This window comes from Rousettus aegyptiacus, unplaced genomic scaffold (genome assembly GCF_014176215.1).
Source record: "Rousettus aegyptiacus isolate mRouAeg1 unplaced genomic scaffold, mRouAeg1.p scaffold_m13_p_1, whole genome shotgun sequence".
Lineage (NCBI taxonomy): Eukaryota > Metazoa > Chordata > Mammalia > Chiroptera > Pteropodidae > Rousettus > Rousettus aegyptiacus.
Genome location: NW_023416284.1, coordinates 180626154 through 180651774, shown reverse-complemented (window position 1 = coordinate 180651774; position 25621 = coordinate 180626154). Strand labels below are relative to the sequence as shown.

General features: G+C 45.6%; 1 protein-coding gene and 1 pseudogene across 1 annotated transcript; one reads left to right on the top strand and one right to left on the bottom strand.

Annotated features, from left to right (window-relative positions):
- The first annotated feature begins 6434 nt into the window (after positions 1–6434).
- On the top strand, positions 6435–17161 carry SOD2 (superoxide dismutase 2). The gene is made up of 5 exons (XM_016152717.2): positions 6435–6574; positions 6940–7142; positions 11740–11856; positions 12451–12630; positions 14270–17161. The coding sequence occupies exons 1-5, from the start codon at positions 6552–6554 to the stop codon at positions 14413–14415; spliced, it is 669 nt and encodes a 222-aa protein (XP_016008203.1). The 5' UTR covers positions 6435–6551; the 3' UTR covers positions 14416–17161.
- Positions 17162–23622: 6461 nt separating this feature from the next.
- On the bottom strand, positions 23623–23741 carry LOC118605606 (annotated as a pseudogene).
- Positions 23742–25621: the final 1880 nt, after the last annotated feature.

Genomic DNA, 25621 nt, shown 5'->3' with positions numbered 1-25621 from the left:
TGGTTGTACACCCTACTGAGGACAAGCTTAGCATCCAGAGGACAGCCAGCACATCACTGTTCAATGATTAACAGTAGACCATGAAGCTTAGAGCACAGATTGAAATCCTTTCTCACCTACCTTCCGACCCCGGCTAATGGACTCAGCTGTTAAAAAAGGCAAGATTATGGATTCCTCAAAGCCTGGCTCAGAGGTGGAGAGGCTCACGTTCTGGAAAACCCGTGCAGGTCTGGCTGCCTTCCCGTCAGAAAATACAGAACTAAGAGCTGTCTTAGGCTAACACAGGGTGTTAGGATCGACCCTTTCCCATCTTCCTCTCCTGTCGTGCCCTTGGAGAAAGGGAGTCACAGGACCTCTGTGCCCTGAACATTGGGGGTGAGGGGGGGATTTGGACACCAGTGCCCACTTTTCATTGGGAGATTTCTGAAGGTGGAGGCACCACTGGCCTCGGTGAGCATGGCGAGGAAGTGCCAACCAGGCCGCCGTGGTGGCTGCACAACCGATCAAAGCAACTTCCTCCCGGAAAAGGGCAGGGGGTCGAACAGAGGCACGGCCGCATCTGGGCAGGTGCAGGGGTCTGCACGACAGAGAGCCGGGCGGGCGGGGTGAAGCTGAACCAGCCACGTCGTCGCCAGCACGAAAACTCCCACGCATGCGGGCACCGTGAAAGTGAGGTTGAGACAGACCGAGATAGAACACAGCTCTTTCCCCTCAGGCCCTGATGGTGGCTGGAACTGACGTCCCTAGTCCCTGGGGCCAGAGGACACCAGAGCGGATGAGAAAGACCATCCCTCGGGCTCCTCTTCCCCTCCCTGCCAGTGGGTGCCAGCAAGCCTTGGGCCGGGCTGGGGGAAGCGTGTGGGGGAGGGCCCAGGTGGGAAGGGGACCCTGTGATTGTGATTATAAACTCAACAGTGGCTGGCGTCTTGGTAACTGGAGCGCATGAGAAATCACCGAGCTGCTGTGTTATTAGTTTGCTTGGGTTGCCATGACAAAATGCCGCACGCCGGGCGGCTTCCACAACAGAAATATATTTTCTCACAGTTCTGGAGGCCGGAAGTCTGGGATCAGGCTGTCGGCAGGGTTGGTTTCTCCTTAGGTCCCTCTCCTCTGCTGGTAGGTGGCAGCCTTCCTGCTCAGTCCTCCCACCTGGCCGACCTTCGGCCTGTGTGTGTGCCTGGGTCCTTATCTCCTCTTCTTTTAAGGATGTCGGTCGCACTGGTTTGGGGCCTGCCCTAAAGCTCTTATTTGAACTTAATTACAGTTTAAAGGCTCTCTCTCCAAATACAGTCACATTCTGAAGTACTGAAGGTTAGGATTTCGACACATGCATTTTAAGGGACATTTTCTGCCCATAAGCACTGGATTAAGTTCTGAGCTGGTCTGGGACAAAACTAAGATATCTGCTCAAGGTGGGCTGAAATGTATGGGATCAATGTTGAGATTAAGGATGCTTTTAGTTTGTACATCACTGATAGGACACTCTTCAAACCCGATACGAGAGTAAATTGATCAGCCTTTTTTCATAGTTAAGTATCTTGTACCAACATACAGCTGACTAGTTCTTTACACTAAATTAATGTTCTTAGGGTGGAAAATGGGCTTGTTTTACATGATTTTAGCCAACTTTCCACCAAAGGGCCAACGCAGATGTAAACCAGCACCAGAGTAGGGCGACGTGGGCCAGGATAGACGGTGATCTGGGGCACACCAAGATGGGATCCGAGGTCCATGTGGCCCCCAGCAGGCTGAGCTCTGGCAGGAACCCCCGAGGCGTACGAGGCCACAGCTCCTGCACACCCGCGCTACGTCCTCAGCGTGGACCTCCTGGCAGGGGGTGCAGCCCTCGGCAGATGCTGGCCAAGAGATGTAGCCAGTCTGAGATCCTGATGCTTGCTCATTGCCCTCCGTGGTCTAGGTAATCCATCCCGGGTAGCTCTTGAGAGTTATTCCTAGGACCGAGCCCCTGATTCAGCCTCACTCCAATGATAAACCCTGGGATACTATTTGGAACTTTGTGGTATAATGACTGACAGATCGTCCCACCCCTTATGTAACACGCATTAGCCATGTTATTTTTTAACCTGGCATGATGGTTAATTTTATGTGTTAACTTGGAAGGTGTTTTTGGATGAGATTAACATTTAAATTAGTGACTCTTGGGTAAAGCAGATTGCCCTCCCTAATGTGGGAGGGCCTCATCCAGTCGCTTGAAGGCCCGACTAGAACAAAAACAGCAGGGAAGTATTCATCAGATGGCCTTTGTGCCGGAAGCATGCCATCGGCTCTGCTGGGTCTCCAGACTGCAGGTTCACGGTGCAGATTCCGGAGTTGCCGGCCTCCATAATCATGTGCGCCGAATTCCTTTTACTACATCCCTTTCTCTCTTTACGTACGCATCTTATGGCCTCCATATCTCTGGAGAACACTGACTAGTATCCCTGGAGTAGTGGTGACGGTGGGTCATTCGGAAAAGACGCTGCGGTCTTCCTGAAGGGATCTTACGGAGGGATCAGCTGGACTCTACATTTGAGACCACCTTGCCTTTGACTCTTCCTCTGTTCTGTTCTGTTTTCCCAGGTCTGATTCTCTCCATAGACAGTGTGGGAAGATCGGTCAGGTGGGCCAAGGCCAAGGGCAGCTCCAGGAAGCTGGGTCTTCATCTAGGCTAAGATGCGGATGTGGTTAAAGGGGTAAATGACCCAAGGTGAGAACTAGGAGCCGTATCGAGCTTCGAGTCCAAGACTTATGACCTGGGCCATATGCACAAGATGAGGCTGGAGATCAGTCAGGAGCTGAGAAGACAGGATAAGTTGAGAAGCAGCATGAGAGAGAAAAATTTCAAAACTCGAGCTACACGCACAAACAATATTGGGTTGAACTCAAATTTATTGTGTGCAAGGATTGTGGGAGAACAGTTTTCAGGCACTGAATTATGTCAGGGTAGCAGAGCAATACATGCAAAGCCCACCTCTACTACCTAGTAGCTCTGCGTGTGACCTCGGTCAAGTCACTTACTGTCTTTGTACAAAAGAAGAATGATAAACCGTTTCACAGAGATGCTGTGTGAATTAAGAGACGATGCAGAGTGTTCGACCGAGGACCTCGCACCTGTTGAGCATCTGCTCAGTAACACTGGTTCTGCTCTCCCTTTCTGAATACAATCAATGCACCACACGTTTTGTTCAATAAAACACTTTGATTCTGAGCCAAGCTCCCCCTTTCTTCTCCAGTAGTTAATGTGTTCTAGTTATAATTAGCCTGCTGATGTGGGGGATAAAAGCTCACTTCGAAATCTTTGTTAATATTACCATATCTCTGTCATCACTTTCTCCGTTAGCCTGGGTCACTGGTTTTTATTTTAGCCATCTAGATACTACTCTTGGTCCTATTACCAATCCAAGTTATGCAAAGGGACAGTTGGTACAGCAATTCTCACTTAGATTCCTGCCTGGGTAAGATTTGTGATACAACATCTAAAAGGGAAAGAGAGAGAGAGAGAGAGAGAGAGAGAGAGAGAGAGAGAGAGAGAGAGAGAGAGAGAGAGAAGAAAGAGAAGAGGAGAGAAGAGAGGAGAGGAGAGGAGAAAATATAGCTAAGGCCATTCCATTAATGGTCAGAGTTCACATTCAAGTACACGGAAACAATGCCTTGTAGAAGGATATGTAGCAGAGACGGCTATTTTCTAATCCATAACTTATTTTCCCTTTAATTACAGAATTCAACTTTCTTCAGACTCGAAATGCATGCAGCCCAACGACTTCATTTCCCAGCCTCCTCTGTAGCTAGGTGAGATGGCTGGTGATGTAGAAGCTGTCAGGGGTCATGAGGCAACTCTGAGGACAGAGAAACCTCAGCCCTCGATGACTTCCCAGGCCTGTACTACCTGCTCCGGATCACTTGTGCATGAGGAAATGTACTCTTCTATGTTTGAGACACTGTGGCTGGGTCTCTGTTGCTAGGCTATGGATGCGATCAATAATTGGTTCAAAATGATTTCACCTCAATCCACATTTTGCCTCCTCCAACCAATATTGGTCTAGACTGTGGTGGGTCTGAGGATGACTGTGAAGTAGCCTTCGGAAGTTTATTCAAGGAAAATATACAGCCATGGTGCCCTGTTGTGGCAGATGACATCCCGAGCTGGCTGGAGGAATTTGGGACAGACCGCAGTCAACTGCAAACTATCTAACTCCTTGGGCCAATTAAATGAGTAGTGCTTACAGTGGTCACAAAAAAAAAAAAAAAAAAAAAAAAAGAGAAAGAGTACTGTTTATTGGGTGGGATAGACAAAGAAGATAAAAAACTTTCTTCTCATTAATAACTATTGCCCCCAACCTTTGGTCTCAGATACTCTCACACTTGGGCTGTCTTCTGTGACAGACATGATGTTAGAGACACTTCTACTTGACTGTTACTGTCACTCCTCCGCTCCCCAATCTTTGTTGCTTGTTCAAAAGGGCATGTCATTGTGGGGTGGGGTAGGGGGAGCAATTTAAGTTTCAAGGTATCATCATCTGTACAAACAAGACGTACATTGATGCGGCCTGACTGGGTTGTCTCCTTATAGTGATATTTTGTTCTCACTAGATCAAGCCCTCCTGTTAGCGATGGATCTGTCACTGAATTCTGTTGTTTCATTCCTCAAAATCCCTTTTCTTCCAGTTCCCATAGCTGGTACCCTAAAACCGACTCTTGGTACCTCATGTTAGGATTCAGCTTCCTGACCAGCCTGCCCCTTGTGATTTTAATGACAGACTACTGTGCCCGAAAAACTGATGTGTCTCGCTTCATCTAAAATGCTTCTCAATTTTTGTTACCAATCACATGTTTGTGTGTGTTTTAATTTTAAATTGGCTTTATTGTTCTGCCCTGAAATTTTAACATTTACTTAAAACTTTATAATAGAAACAGATATGTAAATCCACCGAGCCTCTGCATAAACAAACGTTTTCAGACTTTACTCCTTATATATTCTTCATATTATCCACACAAAACTAACTGCTCATGGAGAAGGTTCTAAGTTATACTAATGGTTTTAAAACAAGCACAAAACATTAAAAACAAGGAATCTTCCTCTCTTTCAGGAGAAATGTTTTATGTTATCCTGTTTAAACAACTCTGGTATCAGTTCTAGGTGAACCAGTGGGTCTCCTGTACAGCATGGTGGTCTCCACGGTAGCAGCCTTAAAAGGCCCCCCTTGTTTACCATATTTATTTTAAGGACAGCACAGTCTGTTCCCAAGCAAAATCTCCTCCTTCAATGCAACACACCCTTGTTTTCACTTTCTCCTGACTGCCAGGAAGCCCTGGCCCTCTTGCTGGGAAGTCATGCTGGGTGATTCCCCTTGCTGTTCCCCTTGTCCAAAGCCTAGTCATCTTTGGGGGGCATGTGGGGGGGGGGTAGCAGTGGGGGATGGGCTGTGAAGAAGCAGAAGAAAGTAACTGAAACTCTTTAGTAAGCACCATCTTCTTCCTTTTATATTATTTTGTTCTATTCAATAATTTATATTATTCTATTCAATGGGCCAATAACAGTGTAAAGTTTTCTTGACTTTTATATAGGGAGGAGTCATATGACTCAGGATTTAAAAAAATGGATTCTTATTTGATACAGCTTATTAGGCTATAAGACACTGTCCTCTGAGCGCTGGTTCATGGAAGTCACTCCTAGCATATACATAAGACTTGATTAGTAGGACGTAGTACTCAAGAAAGTATGAATTTTGGGTTCTAATCCCGATTTATTATCTGTGACCAGGGTAACTTGGTTAAGCTCAGTGAACTCATTAACTGTCACCTGGAGTCGACGACACCCACCCTCGGCGTGACAGACATAAAGATAAATATATACAAACCCTGTAGCGCAGCCCTGAGCCCATCCTGGGGGTTCAGTAACACTATTATCTGGCCGCCCTTGGTCTGGCTCAGGCTTCGAGGAGGACCCAAGGTCAGTTTTCTTCGAAAGAAAGGTCACTCGCAGCAGCGGTTTGGGGGTACTGTCCCTACAGCTTTCCAGCACCCAGGACCCGCCTTCCTTGGGGACCCCTGGTGCGCGACAAGGCCATTCTGGAAAACAGGAGTCTTTGCTCCGGGAAGTTCACCTGACTCGGTCATGGCCCCAAGCCAGCCGCCAGGCAAGGGGCGGGGACGCACGAGCGCGCCGGGGATTCGGTGCGCTGCCGCGAGCCCAGCGGGGCGGGCCGAAGTGGGCGGGGCTTGGGACCGTACCATCTCACACAGGGGGGTGGCGGATTTCCCTTGGGCGACACGCCGGGAAGCACGCCAGGTGGGCACCGCGGTTCCCGCGGCTCATTGGAAAGTGGCCCTGCGACCCCGGTCCTCGCGTCCCCTGGGCTCAGGGCTCGGGTCGGGCGCGGGCGCGGCAGACCCCGGGGCTGTGCACCCCCCGGGTTGGGATCGGCGAGCAGGGGGCGGAGCCCGCGGCGGGCGGCGGTGTCCTTGCGGCGCAGGCCGGGTCGCCGGTTTATAGCGAGCGGTCAGCGTGGTGCGACAGCTCGAACTCCGAGAGGCCTGCGTGTGGCGTCACCATGTTGTCCCGGGCGGCGTGCAGGTGAGGCTCCCCGGGACGCGCGGCTCAGCGGGGACACGGTCCCGGCCCCGAGGGTGAAGGGCGTGGGCAGCGGCCGCGCGGAGGTCGCCCCTGCGGTGCCCGTTCTTTCTCCGCACTCAGCTGCTCTGGCGCTGGGACCCCGAGGTGCCGCGGGGGCGCAGGGGGCAGCGCTGCCTGGGGGCAGGTGTCGGTTGAGCGCGTCCAGGTGCTCCCGAGGCGCAGGGTCCGCGGCGTTACTTCGCTGTTTCCGAGTGCGGCGGGCGGGCGGGCGCGCAAACGCCGGCGAGGCCCGGGTGCCCGCTCCTTCTGCAGCCCGTGCGCGCCCACCCGCCTGAGCCGCGCCCGCCGCGCCCGCTCTCTTCCAGCACGAGCCGGAAGCTGGCGCCGGCGTTGGGGTCCCTGGGCTCCCGGCAGAAGTACACCCTCCCCGACCTGCCGTACGACTATGGCGCCCTGGAGCCCCACATCAACGCGCAGATCATGCAGCTGCACCACAACAAGCACCACGCGGCCTATGTGAACAACCTGAATGCCACCGAGGACAAGTACCTGGAGGCGCTGGAGAAGGGTAGGTCCCCGAGAAACCGGCCTCAGGGAGCGCGCGCGCGTCCCATTGGGAAATGCTCCTCTCTTCAGCAGAACCGCTTCGCGGGTTCTCGAATTGACTTAGGGGCCGAAATTCGCGAGGAAAATGCCCATTTCGTGGGAAAGTGAAACAGCCTTGTATTTATTTACTAATATTTAGAATTCAATTAAAATATAACATGGAGTTACTTTTTTTTTTTTTTTTTAAGGACTCTGTTGGCAAAACCAGTAAGCGTGTGGGCTTTTTGTGTTTGGGGGGGTGTGGTTGGGAATATTGTGTTTTAATGTTTGTATACAAAAAACTTACACTTTTCAGTCTATTAAGCAGTGGTTTGCAGAGGAAATAATTGATAGTCGTGTTTCCAGGCTGTACGTATGATTTCACGAACTACACGGTTAAAAATGTATTTTTTCTTAAATATATGTATTTTCGTTGAATTTCCGTCGTATGAAATTAGTCGTGGAGTAAATTTTAGTGACATCTTGTTAACTAGGGACATCTAGTGGAAAAATGTGGTATTTCAACCTGATTTTGTATGAGGCGAAGGATAAAAAAAAAAAAGAACCGGAAGTTGCCACATTCTAGAAAATTTACTTGTGATAGTTGGGGAAACTTCAAATGTGCCAAAAGGTTCTGAATACGGGAAAAGTTTTGATGATTTAAGGAAAAAAAAAACAAACAAATGCGGGAAGGGTGTGGTAATAGCGAGGCTGGGGAATACCCCAGTTGTGAAAGCGTTTCCTGCCTGAGAACATCTGACACCCGTGAACCTGTCTCTTCAGTATTTTGAAAACAGTTATATTTCAGTACTTTTCTTGTGCAATCAAATCTTTACTCGTTTAATGAAAGCCACTGGAAAAAAAGGTTTACGTCGAATTCTGTTACTTTGCCCATAAATTAATAAGTACCTGCAGGGGTTTCTTTTCTTTTTCTTTTTTCTTTTTTTAGTTTTTAATGCAATTTTATGTTACATATTTCAAAGCTAAGCTCTTAGATTTATACAGTTTTATGATTACTCTGTATTTCTCATCATGATTTTTTCCTTTTATTATTAGTTCCTGTGGATTCTTGACGTGTGGAATTCTATTTTATCTGATATTACATATCACCTCATCATCTTCTATTTATTTAGTTTGTCAGGTATAGATTGCCTTCCATCTCTGGTCATTCAAATTTTTTCCCCCAGTTTTATTGAAATATAGACAATTAGTTGCTTATATTTACATTGTACAATTTAATGAGTTTTCAATTATAGTTGGCATACAAGAGTATATTAGTTTCAGCTGTATAGCATAGTGATTAGAGATCTACATAACTCGCAAAGTGATCACCCCACTAAATCTAGTACCCCACTTCTCCCTTATGTGTTCATTACAACATTGTTAACTATTTTCCTAATGCTGCACTTTATATCTCTATTTTGTAACTTTCCACTTGTACCTCTTAATCCCTTTGCCCTTTTTAGTTGTCCCCCCAACCCCTCTCCCATCTAGTAGCCCTCAAAATACTCTCTTATCTATGAGTTCATTTCCATTTTTGTTGTTATTCTTTAGATTCCACATGTACGTGAAATCATGCGATATGTGTCTTTATCTGACTTCATTCAGCACAATACCCTCTAGGTCCATCACAGCAATATCTTTTTCCATCCCTTTCATTTTAGACTGTGTGTGTCTTTTAATCTGAAGTGAGTCTAGTCTCTTGTAAGCAGCATATGTAGGGGTCTTGTTTTCTTATCCATTCAGCCTCCCTATCTTTTGGTTGGAGCACGTAATTCTTTTCTATTTGAGGTACTTGTTGATAGGAATGTAGTTATTACCATTCTTTATTCCTGTTTTCGATACATGTTTTTTTCTTTTTAAAGAAATCCCTCCATCATTTCCTGTAATACTGGCTTGGTGTTGATAAATTCCTTTAGCTTATTTTTGTCTGGGAAGCTCTTTATCTGTCCTTCGACCCTAAATAACAGCTTTGTTGGATAAAGTATTCTTGGTTGTAGATCCTGGGTCTTCATCACGTCTAATATTTTGTGCCAAGCTTTTCTGTCCTGAATAGTTTCTTTTGAGAAATAAGCTGCCAGTCTTATGGGTGCTCCCTTGTAGGTAACTATTTTTCTCTTGATGCTTTTAATATTCTCTCTTAGTATTTAACCTTCGGCATTTTAATTATAGTGTGTCTTGGTGTGGGCCCTTTGGGTTCCTCTTTTTTGAGACTGAACTATGTGATCACCCCACTATGTATATTTCCTTTTCCAGGTTTGGGAAGTTTTCCATCATTATTTCTTCAAATAGCTCTTCACCGTCTTGTTTTCCTTCAGGTACCCCAGTGACATGGATGTTTTTACATTTCATTTTGTCCCATAGGCTCATTAAATTATTATCATAGTCTTGGTTTCGTTTTTCTTGCCATTCAGATCGAGTGTCCTTGGCTTCCCCATCCTCTCTATCGGTGGTTCGATCCTCTTCTTTGTCCACTCTGTTTCTTCCCTCTAATGTACTCTTCATCTCAGCTGACGTGTTCTTCATTTCTGACTGGTTCCTTTTTATAATTTCCATTTCCTTTTTTTATCTCTTTGTTAAAGTTCTCACTGAATTCATCTACTTTGCCTTAAGTTCATTAAGCATCTTTATATCCAGTGTTTGAACTCTGCATCTGTTAGATTACTTGACTCCATTATTCCTAGATCTTTGTTCTGTTCTGTCTTATGGTTTCTGTTTCTTTGTCTTCCCACTTTGGCTGCCTTTCTGTGTCTGTTTCTATGTCCTAAGCAAAGCTCCTAAGTCTCCCGGTCTTATTAGTGTGGCTTTGCGTCTGTAGTAGGCGTCCAGTGGCACAGTCCTGAGAGAGGTTTAGCTGCAGACCAAACTTAGCCCCAGCCTGTGCCCATCTGGGCCTTTCATTAAGATGCAGCAAACAAGCCACAGATGCTGTCTTATAGTCGCCTCAAGTAATCACACCAGAAACTGAGGCCAGCTGCCACCAGTGTGAGTCTTGGCGCTGCTCAGCAGTGGGCACCTGACTTGCGGAGGACCCGCCTGGACGTGGCTGGGGTGGGGCTGTGAGCTGAGGGAGGCGGGGTTTCGGGGACTCCTCTGGGCAGAGCCACCTCCATTGTCCAGTTTGTCGACGTGTCAGCTATGGCAGCGCTGGGTCCCCACACTGGGAACGGGGAGGACTCAGCAGAGGAGCAGTGGGCACCGCCGGCGCGTCCGTCCGGGAGGGAGCCTCGCCTCCGGCCCTCACGCCGACCCCTCGGCGGCCCCCCGTAAGTCCCTGGGGCCCCCCGCGCGGCCGACCCCGCGCTGGTGCTCGGGGGAGCAGGTCTGTCCCCGAGCAAGTCCGCTCGCGGCCTCGGCCCCTCCTGCCTCCCCCCGTCGCGGGGCAATGTCTCCCTCCCTAGTCGTAGGGCTCGTGCATCTAGGGCCCAGGTGACTTCGCTTGCCGTTCGCTCCGTTTCTGTCACAAACGCCCTTTCCTCACTGGCGCTTTCATTCCAGCGGGGAGACATGAACAAGTGGACACGGGGGTGCCGGGGGCGTCGGTCCCGCGGAGAGAGGCGCAGCAGCGGCAGTGCCCGTTTCGCACCGCGGTTGGAGAACGCGAACTGCCGAGGCTTGAAGAAGCGAGGGACGACGTGAGACTGTCTCCCGGGTGTCCCTGCAGGGCCGCAGAGCGAGCCCGAGGCTGGGAGCCACCGAGCTGCTCACGGGAGTGCAGCGAGGCCAGGGTGGCGGCAGAGCCCCGTGGAGTGTCGCTCTGAGCCGAGCAGCCTGTGGGGGGCTGACTAGAGTGCAGTGATCGGTTTGGGGTCTGGAGGGGCCCTCTGGCCACTCCTTTGAGGACAGACTAGGGGACAGGCGCGGAGGCAGGGGACCAGCGCCGGCGGGCGGGAACGCGGGCGGGGTGCTGCCGTCTGCACTGGGATTCAGGGTGCATTCTGAAGGAAGGGCTGGCTTTGCTGGCGGGTGTGCGGGTGGGGCAGATGTGGGCGTGCGAGGAAAGGACCAAAGTGACCACGTCCTCAGAACCGTCCTGAGAAGACAGCCGGCACTTACCGAGGTGGGGAAGGCCGCCGGAGGAGCGAGGTTAGGGTTGGAAATAGGAAATTCAGTTTTGAATATGTCGTGTTATTTGTTATGTAACATTGAAATATTTCCCGGTGAATCGATGTTTATTTAGGAAATGAGTGTTTCCATATAGTCTATATGCAGAACCATACATTTTAGCATTACACTATTGTGTACTTTTGTTCTTCCATTATTTCATTTGCTGAAATATTTTCCAAGAAAACTCTGAGCTCTTTTAAACTCAGAAGTGAATTTTCTACCGGCTCTGCCACCTTTGCTGGGCCTTCCACTGGTCGTTTAGCATGTTATTAATTGAACTGAAATCCACTGGGACAGATAATTTTGAGAAGGCCTTTATTTGTAGAAGTCTGAAATTGTGGAATTTTAGCACCTTTAGGGATGTTATAGATAAGCTGATCTAATAACCTGACATTTTACAAAGTATAAAATAGTGTACAGAATGGCTGACAAAGTAAGAATTAAAAAAATATATTTGCATTTTAACATTTCAGGTGACATTAGTACTCAGATTGCTCTTCAGCCTGCACTGAAGTTCAATGGCGGAGGCCACATCAACCACACCATTTTCTGGACAAACCTGAGCCCTAATGGCGGCGGGGAGCCCAAAGGTTGGTATCTGTTGGAGCACGATGGGAATGACTGTTGATTTTCTCATGTCGCTTTAATTCTCTCTGAAGTATCATAGCGGCTTATTTTTCATAGCAAGGAGGACAGCCAAGTTGTAGGGGACATGTGTGAGAATGGAGAATGCATTCAGCACGTTATGGATTAGATTTTCCATGCACACACGCGGTATCACACATGGTGCCAACTTTTGGTTGAAATGTACTGTCCCGTACATTAGGGAAAGGTCGAGAAACAGTTTTTAGAAAAGATAAGCTTTCACTTACTTACTCTAGGACCTAGCGTGAGATATTTAACCATTCTGTACCGTAATTTCTTTGTCTCTGTGATATGGGGATAATAGGGCCCTTTCGAGGATGAAATAAGTCATTGTATGTAAAGTGCTTAGAAGAGCTGTTAGAGCAGCTCACAGAGCTCAGTGGGGTTATGTAGGCTCCCTGGTTTGTTTTATTTTCTATATGTTGTTGTCTAGTTGTATCTTGGGCCATATGAGAAGAATATTTTAGTATATGTAATCTATTTTATTGTAATTGTTGCCATCTTCTCACTTGTGGGTGTTCTTTGCACTTTTTTAATAGGAGAATTGATGGAAGTCATCAAACGTGACTTTGGTTCCTTTGCCAGATTTAAGGAGAAGTTGACCGCTGTATCTGCTGGTGTTCAAGGCTCAGGTTGGGGTTGGCTTGGTTTCAATAAGGAACAAGGACGCTTACAGATTGCTGCTTGTGCTAACCAGGATCCCCTGCAAGGAACAACAGGTTAGATTGGAAAATTATTACACTTTCATTCAGGAGAGATGGTTCATTTAACTTGAGATAAGAAAAATTATCGGTAGTTAAACCTACCAAGTGCACCTACTCATTTGAGCACATCTTAACAGGTGATACTCAGAATCTTCATTAAGCAAAAGTACACTAAAAGAAAGTCCTTGCTATTTTGAAATCTTAAATCTTATAAAAAATAAGCACATGTAATTTTATAGATACATTAACAAAAAATATCTTAAATATAAAATCTGCTTCATGTGACAGAGAGTTCATATCAGCTTACATTATTATATGCACTGAACCTTCCCGCCCCCCTCAAGTTAGATGAACAGCAAGGGTGAGGAGAAGTCGCATGAGCCCAGTCTGACTGCAGGCCGTGGCCTCTCACTCCCTCTGCCGAGCACTTGCGGGCTCCCCGGGGTGAGCACAGGTTTCTAGACTTCTACCTTTCTGGCCGTTGTTGGTCTGTGACTCTATTTGGCTTAGAAGCCCTGCGGTGAGCTCACCAATCCTTTTTTATGTTGGGCCTGATTGACTTAGAAGCTTTTTAGGAAAAAGAGTCGGAAGTCAGCCAGCAGTCAGGTGGAACCGTGATCTTCGATGTACAGGTGAAATGACACCTGAACATCAGACAGCAACGGTTGTCAGTCACCTTTTCTGTTGCTGCACGTCAGAAGACTCGGTTCCGTGACTCACGTCCCTGGATTTTGCGTGAACCTCAATGGCTCTTTTGGGAAAGTGAGATGCCACAGAATTTGTAAAAATAAGAAAAGATTTGTGAGCACCGACTGCTGTGGAGACTCGGGTGTACCGGTGAAGGTACCTCCCGGGAAAGGCTGATTTCCAGGCGAATCCTCACTATGCCTCCATCTCTCCCACTTGAAGAAAGCCCATTGGAATGGAAATAGTGAGAGTCATGGCAATTTAGCTATGAGAAAATTCATTTGTAAATTTCCCTAACTTAATAATAAATTATTAGTCACATACCTCGCAAGTGATCAAGACATTCTGGTTGAGAATTGTTTTTTAGAGGAGAGCTGTCATTTAGTTTGAGAGTTTTTTAAAATAAGTGTTTTATTGAATAACTAATTTTTCATTTGTCCTATTTAATTTCTGAAAACAGTGTATCTCTTTCATCCTATTCAGTTTTCCTGGTTAACTATTTCTTTCTATTATTGTCTCCTAAATGCTTTGTATTCTCTAATATTAACCCTGGGGAGCAGGGCGGGTTTCCCATAATCCCCCCTGATTGCTCAGAACTTTGAAAAGGTCCTCAGCCACCCCCACAAACAACTCACCATTATTGCTACCCCAGTGAGGACAACCGAGAACGGGCTCTTGGATAAATCTGTTAATATTTTGAGAACAGCTACTGTAGTTAATTGATTTTCTCAAGTCTGTTTTAATTATTTTTATTATTTATTACATTTTCTACCAAAGAATAAAGTTTAAAATCTTTTATAGGAATATTTATTCTTAAACACATTTCATATTTATGGTAAGAAATTGAAAAATGGACGAGAATGTTGTAAAGGTGATTTTGTATGCATAGGATAAAGTTTAAATTGAGAAGATACCATGTTTTAGATGGAAATTTATAGTTTTTGCTTTTTTCTCTTCTTTCCAATAGGTCTGATTCCACTGCTGGGGATTGATGTGTGGGAGCATGCTTATTATCTTCAGTATAAAAATGTCAGACCTGATTATCTCAAAGCCATTTGGAATGTAATCAACTGGGATAATGTAACTGAAAGGTACATGGCTTGCAAACAGTAACGCGTTAGCGTCGCACGAGTACGTAAAGCTCTTTGTGACTATTTTTGTAGTAGGGCAGAGAACCGCAATATACCCGTAAACTGCTCCATTGTAGGGTTTCTGACTGACGCTTATTCAAACATTCGATAAACATCATTTAGTGCTGTGTATAATTCTTGTTTTCAAATTTTGTTATCGAGCACTATTTGAACATTTTAAATGCTTTTGTGTGATTTAGTCTTTTGATTGAACATTTTCTTCAGAGAGCTAAAATAACTAGGAGGTTATAAATGTCACCATAAAGCCATCAAAAATATCACGTCCCTGTGCGATTGGGGCCACTAGGGAAGCCTTTGTACTCCTGCTCAATTGCATTTATAGCAAATCTAGTATTTTGCGCCAGTTTAACAATAAAATATTAAGTTTATCCCCCAAGGGATATTCAGTTTTCTATTGAAAATTTCTCTTTTTGTGGGTAATCCTCTGTCTAGTATTACTTCGGGTAGTTATCACCCAGTGATCTTTATCTATGGTCACATTTTGCACAAAGTTAATGCCATTTGTCATTAAAAAAATATAACTTGATTGCTAATTGAGAATTGCTTTATTATGAGAAGGAAGGAGTGTGCATCTGAATTTTTTGCAGGAAGAAATATAAAGACATGTGGAATTTTATTTTCAAACATAGAAATGTGTGTTGCATTAGTAATCAAAATGGGTAAATTCGGGCCTAGTTGAAGACATTGGCGGTGAGCGTGAGGCCACCGAGTGCTGGCCGGGCACTCGCCCCCAGCTTTCAGGCCCATTCTGAGCGGCCCTCCTAGGACCACCAGGCCCAGTCGGGCGCCGCCTTTCCAGTAATAAGAGGCAAAGCCGTTTCCAGGTGTGGTTCACAGTGCACCTCCCGTGGGAATATTCATTTTCAAAGACTTGTTTTTGAGTTACTCTATCCATTTCGATCATTTCGATGCTTTTTTTTTTTTTTTTTTTTTTTTTTAGAAAATTTTCAGTCACTATAGGACGTTTTATTGTTGGTTTTTTTTCAATAAGGAGAAAACTATACCCATAAAACAGCAACACAGCATGTTAGATTACGTTCCTGTTTAGTCTTTGCAAACGGAGCTGTTTCCATGTAGCACAGAGCCTTGTGCATTTGGCTCAACACTGCCTTGTGGTCCATGCTTCAGCATCTTCCTCATTTTCTCTTTAATGGCTGCATAATATTTTGTCAATTGAACATGTCCTATTTTATTTTATAGTTCTATTACTGAATATTACATTTGCTTCTAATTGTTTATTACAAGTAACGCTGCGTCGAGCAACCCACATAGGCTTTACCTTCTATTGGAATATTTTCTCCATAAAAGTTTTCTCTTAAACCTATTAGGTAACAGGATGTCTTCCCAATTTTATATTTTTAAAATATTTTCCCCCCACTTTACTTTCTATTTTTTTTTTTCATGGAAAAATGGAGTAACTTAGCAGTTTCAATATTGAAGACTAAAGTTTAAAAAAGCATTAAATTCCAGACACTTTTCTTTTAGAATTGAATTAGAATAGCTTTTAGGTTTTCTGAAGAGTTTTGACAAGAATGATGATGACGGTGTGTTTGTGGATGTTTATGCTTGTGGATTGAAAGTACTTCAGAGACTTTGACAGTCTTTGTACATGATGTTAAAATGACTTTCATGGAGTGCACATGGGAGCCATGTGATTACTGCTTACATACATAATATATATGCCTCTTTACTTATACACAAGGCAATGAACCCTTTAAACAGACCATCTAGAAAAGCGGGACCTTTTGAAAGACGGGCTTTTGAATACAGGTCGTCTGCCAGATCATGGCATGTATGGAGCTGACAAAGATACGCAGACACTATTGATTTATATAAAGCTTTTTGACTCTTATTAAGGTTTAAGATTTCCAAAAAATTCAACATAGACATTTCTGTGGGCCTGCGTTTTTGCTTTGGCTCTGTGTTGAGGGACCGAGGGAAAGCTCACCTTTCTCACTAAGGTTTTGCTTTTTCCTCCCTGTCAGATAGATTTTAAGAGACTAAGATAATTTAAAGTTTTCCATCATCTGGAGGAAAATAAGATTCTGTTTAACCCTGTCTTTCACAATAGAAAAGAAACAGTAAAGGTAAAGTAGCCATCTCTTCTGACAAGAACAAGTATTGTTTGTCCAGGGAGGATGCTGGCAACAGCGCCCGTTTGCGCCTAGATGTGCTTCGCAAACCTTAGCATGGTTAGCGCTCAGAGGAGCAGGACACACAGCACCGTGTCCACGAAACGGCATCTGTCACTCGAACTGCCATGTGATAATTCCACCTCGGTGTTGGGAAATGACAGCTCTATTGCACACTTCAAGCTCCGGATCTCAAAAGGAGATTTGAATTTCCATCAAGTACCTTTAAAAAAGTCATATCAAAATCATAAAATTAAGATTGATGTCTGTTGGGGACACATCTAAAACTAGGTATGAATACAAATTTTATTTCCTGTTTTAATTACAGAGGTACTTAAACTACTGTTTGCAAAAGTTATTAGATAACTTTTATAAATTACCATCTCTCATTTTCCGCCATACCCTGATGATCCAGCAAGCTCATGTCCTGTCTTCTAAAATATGCATAGTACATATTAAAAATCCTATAAGGTCCTGGATAGTTTTCTCTTTATTATTCATTAAAGAAACATTTATTTTCCTATTGTAAGTGTGAAGTTTTTTGATTGTTAATAAAAGACTCTCTCAACCATCAAATGAGGTCTGTGTTATGCGTGTGTGTCAAAACATTAGTACAACGTGGCTTTATCACTTTCTATGGGAAATGAGTCTTAAATAGTTGAAATTTTGCTCGTAAAGCTCAGAAGGCATGTGAACTCCTCTGCAGTCACGTCTGCAATAATAGCAGAGTGTTTTATATACTAAATTATAAAGTCATGACACCTGAGAACATTAACCAGCCATAGAGCATTGCCTGAACCCCGGGAAAGAAGGTAACGGGACTTCGATCGCGAGCTGTGTCTCACGCGCTATTTTTTTTCTTCCCTTCGGTGTTGGAAGCGCGGGCGTAGCCAGTGCTCTCCCTGTCCTGCTTTTCGAAAGCGAAGCGCGGTTCACCTGTGTGTGGTGACGTCATGTGCTCCGCTGTTTCGCACGCGCTTGTAATCGTGATTCTCTTGCAAAAAGTAAGACGCCTCAGTTTGGTTTGAAAGGGAGAGAAGACTGCTTTCGCGTTTCCGCCTCACGCCCGTCATTGTACTTTGGGTGTGTCCCATTGTGGCACTAGCCAGCACCTCACGTGCCACTTGGTGACGGTTCCACGTTTCTTTCCGCACTCACGAACACGTTAGCTCCGGGAAGGCCCTGGGCAGAAGGTCCTTGCTCATTTGTGTGCCCCTGGCACCGAGCACGGGTTCCGGGCCCAGACTCAAATGCTTTTATCGAATGACGTGATTTGACAAGAGTCGCGTTATACATGGGTATCGCCAAGGCTCAGAAGTTAACACACCAAAACCCACGGAGGCGTGTGACAGATGCTGTGACTGCGGGGCCTTCACGTCCGCCCCTCTCCCTGCTGCTCGCCTTTGCACGGGGCACAGAAACGTGGGGAACCGGGTTCCGGGAGGCCCGGGTCCCGGGCCCGGTGCTTTTTCCCAGCGCCCGTGTGCTACTGGCCAGCGTGTCTCCTTCGGGTCTCATTCCTTTCATGTAAAATGAATCGAGAGAAAATCTTGGGTGCCAGCTCCGGCATTTTACGCATTTATTTGTGTGCCGACTAAAATGGTGGTGGAGAGATGCACACTGAAGGCATCGAACGGTCATGTCGTTCACGAAAGGCTTCCAACTTATGGCCTTTACACGGTGTCCTCCAACCAACAGGATACTTGCTAGCAGCGTTCACAGTTGGCTCTGTCTTTGGGGCTCAGGGAGGGTGTCAGGGCGCAAAACCCCAAAGAGCCTTCGTAGGTCCTAGTCCCCGTCAGCACGAGGGGATGCGATGAGCCGCGTTGCGTAGTTACCGGGGATGCGACGAGCCGCGTTGCGTAGTTACCTCTCGCTGGCTCGTGGGGCGTGGCGTAGAGAATCAGGCTGTGGCAACACCCACTTCCAGGCCCTAATTTTTAATTAATCGGGGATGCGACGAGCCGCGTTGCGTAGTTACCTTTCGCTGGCTCGTGGGGCGTGGCGTAGAGAATCAGGCTGTGGCAACACCCACTTCCAGGCCCTAATTTTTAATTAATCGTGTAACAAACCAATTGCCTCTCTGATAACAAACCCCAAACACATAATGGCCCGAACACAGTAGAGTTTTTTCACCTGTGCGAAGTGCGCAGTGGGCGTGTCTGGTTAGCAGGGGCTTTTCCTACAAGTGGAGATTTGAGAGCCAGGCTCCTCCTCCGTTCTCGCTACTTTGCCGCGTGCCCGACGTGCCATCCAGGGGACACCCGTCGTCTCCAGGGAGCTGGCGGAGCGTCAGCGAGCCCGAGGACCTCTCCAGTGAGGAGTTTTGCGGGCCCGGCGCCAGGAGGGTGCCTACGCGTCTGCTGCTTCTCCGCCGGTGACAACAAGGCGCGTGGTGGCCAGGGAGGCTGGGACGTTCAGCTCGGCTCCCCTCCCGTGCCCAGGAAGAAGAAACAGGTTTTGGGAGCAGCCAGTCTCTGCACTGCTTTGGGTCTTTGGGCAATTTACTTGATGCGTCTGGACCTCTGCTTCTTCAACCAGCGACGACAGGGCGTTGTGAGTCTTAGATGCCCCGATCCGTCTGAGGTGCCTAGGACAGCATCAGGCACGGAGTCGGTGCCCCTGGGTGCAGCTATACGAGCAGTTTCAAGTCTTCCCGATTTTTATCTTGTTGGTTCAGCCGCCCTGCAGGAAAGGCGTGGAGGACACGGATCCAGGGGCGGATTCAGCCAGCACTGGCCTGTTGTGGGATCCTCTGCCCACCTTGGAGTTCTTTGCACGACCGTGTGAGACATTCTGAAAGAATGCCGTTACAAGTCGGGGAAAAAGCTTCATTTGGGAAAAAGCTGAAATTCCCGGATTTAATAAAGTCGTTCCACCGTTGCTTAGGTTTACTTCCTGGTACGTGTTTTAAATGCATCCTTTCCTTTCCTTCCTAGTACTGAAGCATACAAATGTTGATGGAAACAACTTTTTTTAAAAGGCCTATTTCGGTTTGGTGAAGGCTTTCTGTGAGAGCGCCTGGGATGAGCCAAAAGTGAATGGTCCCTGTTTTTGACACTGAGCCACCAAATTGTCAATTGGGATTTTGTTTGTTTGTTTGTTTGTTTGTTTGAAGGTGAGAACTTTCAGACAAAATGGGACATCTGGTTTACGCACAGTGTGTAGTTTGACCCATTTTCTCACTCCGGGCCTTCCCGCCCTTCCCCCACAGAGTGATACCCCTTCTCCAGGCCTTTCTCTGTCAGCCGCGCCCCCTTCTCGTTCATGGACCGGCTTAGATCTTCTGGGAAAGGGCTCTTACATCGCAGCCCCTTCAGAGACAAACTCGTACAGCACTATACTCACAGTGCTCTCTCCTCTCCCCTCCGCCGGTCACACGGCCACCTTCGGGGACCTGCCCCACGACGGTGGTGGACGTGTGTAGCTGTGTGTCACAGTGCTTCACAAACTCATCCCTCTGGAGATACTCCGTGGTCTCGGATGGGCTGTTCAAAGCTCTTCTCTTAAAATTTTCAAGACTAGAATTTTGAGACAGTTGGTTCCTCTCTTTATCACTTAAGACTATTAAGTGCTTTCCTTTGTTTAAACCAGCGTTTCCATGACTTAGCTCATTAAATGCGACTCCTTGCTCCCATAACCTGCTGATCTCGATCACACAGCTCTCCTCGAAGCAGCGATTCTAGGACACAGACCTCTTCTCTTCCACGTCTGTGCCACCTTCAACAAATGGCTTCCAGAATCGTAGCGCTCATGCCCAGCAAGCCAGCGGAAGGGACACCTTCTGCTTACCCACTTCCTAAGCACCTCTGGTCACAGTACGGAGCTCACCCTGTGGCTCCAACGAGATGTAAGGGGGGGCTAGGGAAAGCAGGGCCTGGTAGGGTGGCCACCTCCCACAACATCTCCACACTCTGCGAGGGAAGCCCGGACCCTCGGTGGGCAGAGGCCATCACGGCCCCAGGCGCTGAGTGGCAAGGCAGCAGGTACCACGGCAAGCAGCGCTGCACAGGGGCAAAGTGCTGCATGTGCAGCTGCTCCAGTCCACGCTCCTCTGGGCCGGTCCCTCTCCATCACTGGGCTCTGATCATAGTTTTCAACCCTGGATGCGCACTACAGTCACCTGGGAAACTTGAAATACACCCGTGCCCAGACCCGGTCATCATTTCCTGTGCAAAGTTTCCCTAAGGGGACTCGAATGCGCTGCCAGGGTTGAGTATAGAGCAGATTCGCTAAGCTCCAAACCCCTCTGTGCTCCACCTCTCCATCCCTCTCCCCCAACCTCTGGCCACCACTGACCCTTCTATTGCCTCCAGAGTTTTATCTTTTCCAGAATGCCATGTAGTGGGAATCATATGGTATGTCAGATTGGCTTCTTTCACTTAGTAGTATGCATTTCAGTTTCCTCCATGTATTTTCATGGCTCGATAGCTCATTTCTTTAGCATTGAATAACATTCCATTGTCTGGACATTTGATATCTTCACGTTTTGGCAATTATGATTAAAACGGCTGTAAACATCTTCATGCAGGTTTTTCTGTGGACATACATTTTAACTAATTTCAGTAAATACCAAGGTTAGTGATTGCTGGATCATATAGAGAGAGTACGTTTAGTTTTGTAGAAATGGAGTTAACAAATTAACAACAAATGACTTGTAGATGGTCAAATGTTTACCACCAGCTTAGGGAGACTTACCGGGAACCCGCATCTCTGCACATGGCTGGCAGGCTGTGCCCTCCAAGGCTGTCAGACTAGGAGGGTAAGAGCTGGGCTGCAGCCCTGCCCCAAACGTCTCCCGCCCTGGTGCGGAGTGGCATCTGCGTAAATCCCACAGAGCTGCCCTGCGAACGGGCTGAGACGGCACTAGCTGTCTCCTCTGGGCTCCTGGCAGGTGTCTTACGCTTGGGGCCAGTCTTCCCATTTCTTCCATGTCTTGGAGGAGTCGTCTTCTCCAAGGCTTCTAGGGGTGGGGTGGGAACTGGACATTTATTGCACCTTTATCGTGCCCCCTGAATTTACGCCTTCCTCTCAAACTCCTTCCAGAGTGCGCCCCGGGCTGCTCTGAAGCTCAGAGCCATCCATCCGCCCGCTGCTCTTTGTCCCAGATTGCACTTGTGTGCAGCGTCAAGGTTCGAGGACCTGTTTCCCACGCTCTCCAGCAGACTTTAAAGGTCCATCCCAGGGAAAGCCCTCTTCTTCCCCCTCAGGAGGAAACCGCAGGACTGCCTTTTTTTTTTTTCTATGACCCTAAATACATTTGCTCTAAAACCAGTAGGTGGCAGTGTTTCTACACGTTTCTGCCTCAGACGCTGCCATCGCGTAGGTAGTCGGAAGGTCCGGCCAGCACTCTCGTAAAGGTTTCCACAAGAGACCGCGGGAGGTTTCTGCGGTCTGCCGATTTCAATTCACCATGATGGGTGCTCCTGTTTCTTAAGCATCCAAAAATACATACATACATATATAAAATCGTTGCCTTTAGGCAAGAGCTCGTTTCATTTTCTTTTTTTCCAATCAATCGTAGTTGAGGAAAAAAGGGCGTGTGGGTGCCAATCCTGATGTCACATATTGATTTTACTTCCTCTACTTCCAACCAAGGAGTTTCTTTCTTCCCACCAGAAAGTAATCAGATTGGTATAGGTTATAATTCTTATTTCTTTAGGTACTTCATTTGTTCCTTTCGTCTCTTTTTCTTCCTGGGAAAAGCCACTTCCTCTTTAAGGCTGAGTGTAATAGTGCCTGTTGTCGACACTTCAGGCCATACTGGTCCTTTTGTGTACATTCCCTGTGCGCTTCTCTGTCTGGTACTTAGTGGTTTATGTTGTAACAATTCACTTCTAGATCTGTTCTCTCCATGAAGCTTTAGTTTTTCCAGGGTGAGAATCATGTCTTTATTCATTTCATGTTTCTAAAACTTATCACAGGGCTTGACACCTAGCGCATGGTCAGTTTAAGAAAGGGGATAGGTCTTTCCCATAGTTAGATTCTTGTCACATGTTAGTCTAGCATTTTTCTCAGTCTAGAGGGCAGATGTCCTTAGTTGTGGAAAATAGAATAGAAAGCATTATCCCATATACTGATGACGTGGTTTTACTATGGAGCTGTCTTGATAGACATCTAATTATTTATCATCAGAGAGCATAATAAAAGATATGCTCTTTGAAAACCTAGACTGTCATTTTAAAGGCTCATTGCTAACCACATTACATAGTTCAATTCATTTAAGCTTCTTGAAAGTTAAAATGTTTTGAGACATTGCTGGTTGGTCCTTCACTAAGATTTTTTTTTTTTTTTCAAATGGCTAATAAATAACATTTGGTGAGTAAGAGTCCTTTAAAGACACTTGCCTGATGGGAATTATTGTGGGTATCCTTTATGGCCTACGACTTGGACTTCAAGGGTCCATTTGTCTCTGTGTTGAAGTGGACCTAGAACTGTCCTCTGGAGAAGACAATGGCCCTGCCTCCTCCTATCCCCCGGAGTATGTGGCCTTCTGTTTACGCAGATTCTAGTTTCTTCTACAAACCCCAACTCAACCCAGCTGATCTGAAGAGGTGTGAACAGGCCTGTAATTTGCAGTATGTAATTTGCACTTCAGATGGTTGTCAGAGTATAATCTCGAACTCTCTGCTGACCAATATTTCTGCTTCCTCCTCCTGTTATGATTATGGTTATGACAAAGGGGATGCAGTCCATCTGCTCTCTAGAGTTCGCTAGTTCCCCTACAACATCACGCTTGGACCAGGCAGCCTATCGATTGCTGCCCACGTGCCCTGCTTTCTTTTGGTCTTGTGTGGACCACCATTTATTGAACAGGTGAGCAGTGTGCGACACAGGTTGAGATTGTGGGCTCTGGGGACACAATTTTTCTTGTTTGAATTCTGCTCTAATCCTGGCTCTTTTTCTTGCTACCTGTGTGGCCATTGGCGGATTACCTGATCTTTGTTTGTTTGTTTTTAGGCAAGGTAACCCTTGGTTGACCTCACAGATTGCAAGGACCTTGTCAATTTACAATTCCTTGTTGTTTTATTTTTTTACACCTACAGCACTTGGTCTTCCTAAGTGGTCTCCCATCCAAGTACTAAGCAGGCCCAACTCTGCTTAGCTTCCAAGATCAGACGGGATTGGGCTTGTTCAGGGTGGCATGGCCGTAGATCTGATCTTTGTTTTAAAAATCAGTGTTGTGGCCTCAGAACCCACTACACTGTCCTGGATGCTTGATAAATATTGGTTGGATGATTGAACACATTGAATTGGTGTGAAAATTTCTACTTTCTTTACTGCATGCTGCTGGAGCCACGTATTATGAAACCTCTGTTCAGAGAGCTATAGGCAATATTATTAGATAAAAATCTATTTAAGAATACATCGCGAGATGAATTTTATGCCAGTCAGAAGTGGGCCCTGGGGCGCAGCTTTTGCCAGGATTTAGCAATTGTCTGAAAGGATCCCGCTCTGCCAATTTGTTGGAAAATCAGAAAAGAAAACTTTAGAGGCATGGTAAGATTCCTCAGAAAACCCATTGTGTGTGGTGTAAATGAAAGAATTCAGGAGACTCAGTTGAATTTTTTTTTTTAACGTAAGTGGTTTTTGTTATATTTAATATGAATGTGTAAAAATACAAACCTACCTACGAACTCTGATTTTATAGATCTGGTAGAACCGTAAAGTCCTTTCGTGCAAACACAGGCGTGAGACATGATCCAAGTTGACGGCGGCAGTGAAACCGAACCTCACCTGCTCAGGTGGACCTCTCGCTCCCCGGCTTCTGTGTTTTTCTTGGCAGGCTTCCACACGATCCCCCGGGGCTGTCCAAGTCTCCTAACATTATCCTCCACTCAAACAATTGCAAAATATATGTATTCCTCTTGCCATCTGCAAGGCAATACACCTTTTACCTTTACTGGGTTAAAAAGGCCTCGTTTAATCTAAGTTCATTTCTGCTTAGCTCACCAGACTTAAAGCGCAGTTACCCGATGACCATGTAATCAATAAACACACTGCAAACAAAATCGTCTCGCTGTCCTCAGACATAAAGCAGACTTCCAACTGGCCCAGGAAGCATTTATATTAAGATTTTTTTTTTTTACATTACAACTGAAATGAAAAAAACCAATTTACTAATTTGTGTAGAAAAACTTGAGAGTATCCAAAAATATATCAAAGGACCGTAGCTTAAAAACATTAGGATAAATAGTTACTTACTGCCTTTTCATTCAGACCCAGATAATCAATTTGATATTTTTAATTCGTGTGTGTGTGCGTATGTTAGATGTGTGTTAGAGACAGAAGAATTATTCTTTAAATGTAATCTTTTCTTTTAAACTGTGATGGGTATGTAATCTCTTCTAGAGATCTTTGAGGAGAATCAGGCTGTGTGTTTGCCTCTGGTTATTTTCAAAAATTTTAGCATTAAGTTGAACTTTAGATGAAAGATACTATGTAGTTCTGGTAAATAAATACAAGAATTTGAGAATGCATGTGTTGGGGAAATGCCAAGATTATTGCTTTTTATTTTCCATTTAAGTCAAATATTTAAAAATTTTCTTTGGTTATGGTGTTTACCATTTTGTTATATTCTAGACTATTAAATAGTTTATCTAAAACTTACCAATGTTTGTTTAGATTATAATAAACAGGTTAATGATCTGTTTTCAGTCTTCAGTGATTGCCATGAGGCAAACTTCAGTTAAAATGTCATTATTTTTTTTTCTTGACTTTATACTAATGTTTCTAAAGTGCTTTATGAATTCTTCAAATATACAGTATATACTTTACTATTGCCAGAGAATGTATTTGTCTTAAATTTGAGTTTTTGAACTCTAACATCTGTGAACATTTGAAATAGATTTGTTTCAAAATCAAGCTGTAAGATTAATGTGGAATTTACATCTTGAAAATATATGAGAGCTTCCATATTTAGATGACCATATTAACAAAATTTCAAATTCGATTTCGTGTTTTATTTTCTAGTTTTGTTTAATCAGCAATTCTAGTGGCTTATAAATAAAATATATTAGATATTAATTAGTAAAA

Excerpts from the sequence above, each read along its gene's own strand:
- SOD2 (XM_016152717.2), top strand. The coding sequence starts at position 6,552 with ATGTTGTCCCGGGCGGCGTGCAG. Across the intron at positions 6,575-6,939 it reads TTGTCCCGGGCGGCGTGCAG|CACGAGCCGGAAGCTGGCGC; the intron begins GTGAGGCTCCCC and ends GCTCTCTTCCAG. Across the intron at positions 11,857-12,450 it reads TGGCGGCGGGGAGCCCAAAG|GAGAATTGATGGAAGTCATC; the intron begins GTTGGTATCTGT and ends CTTTTTTAATAG.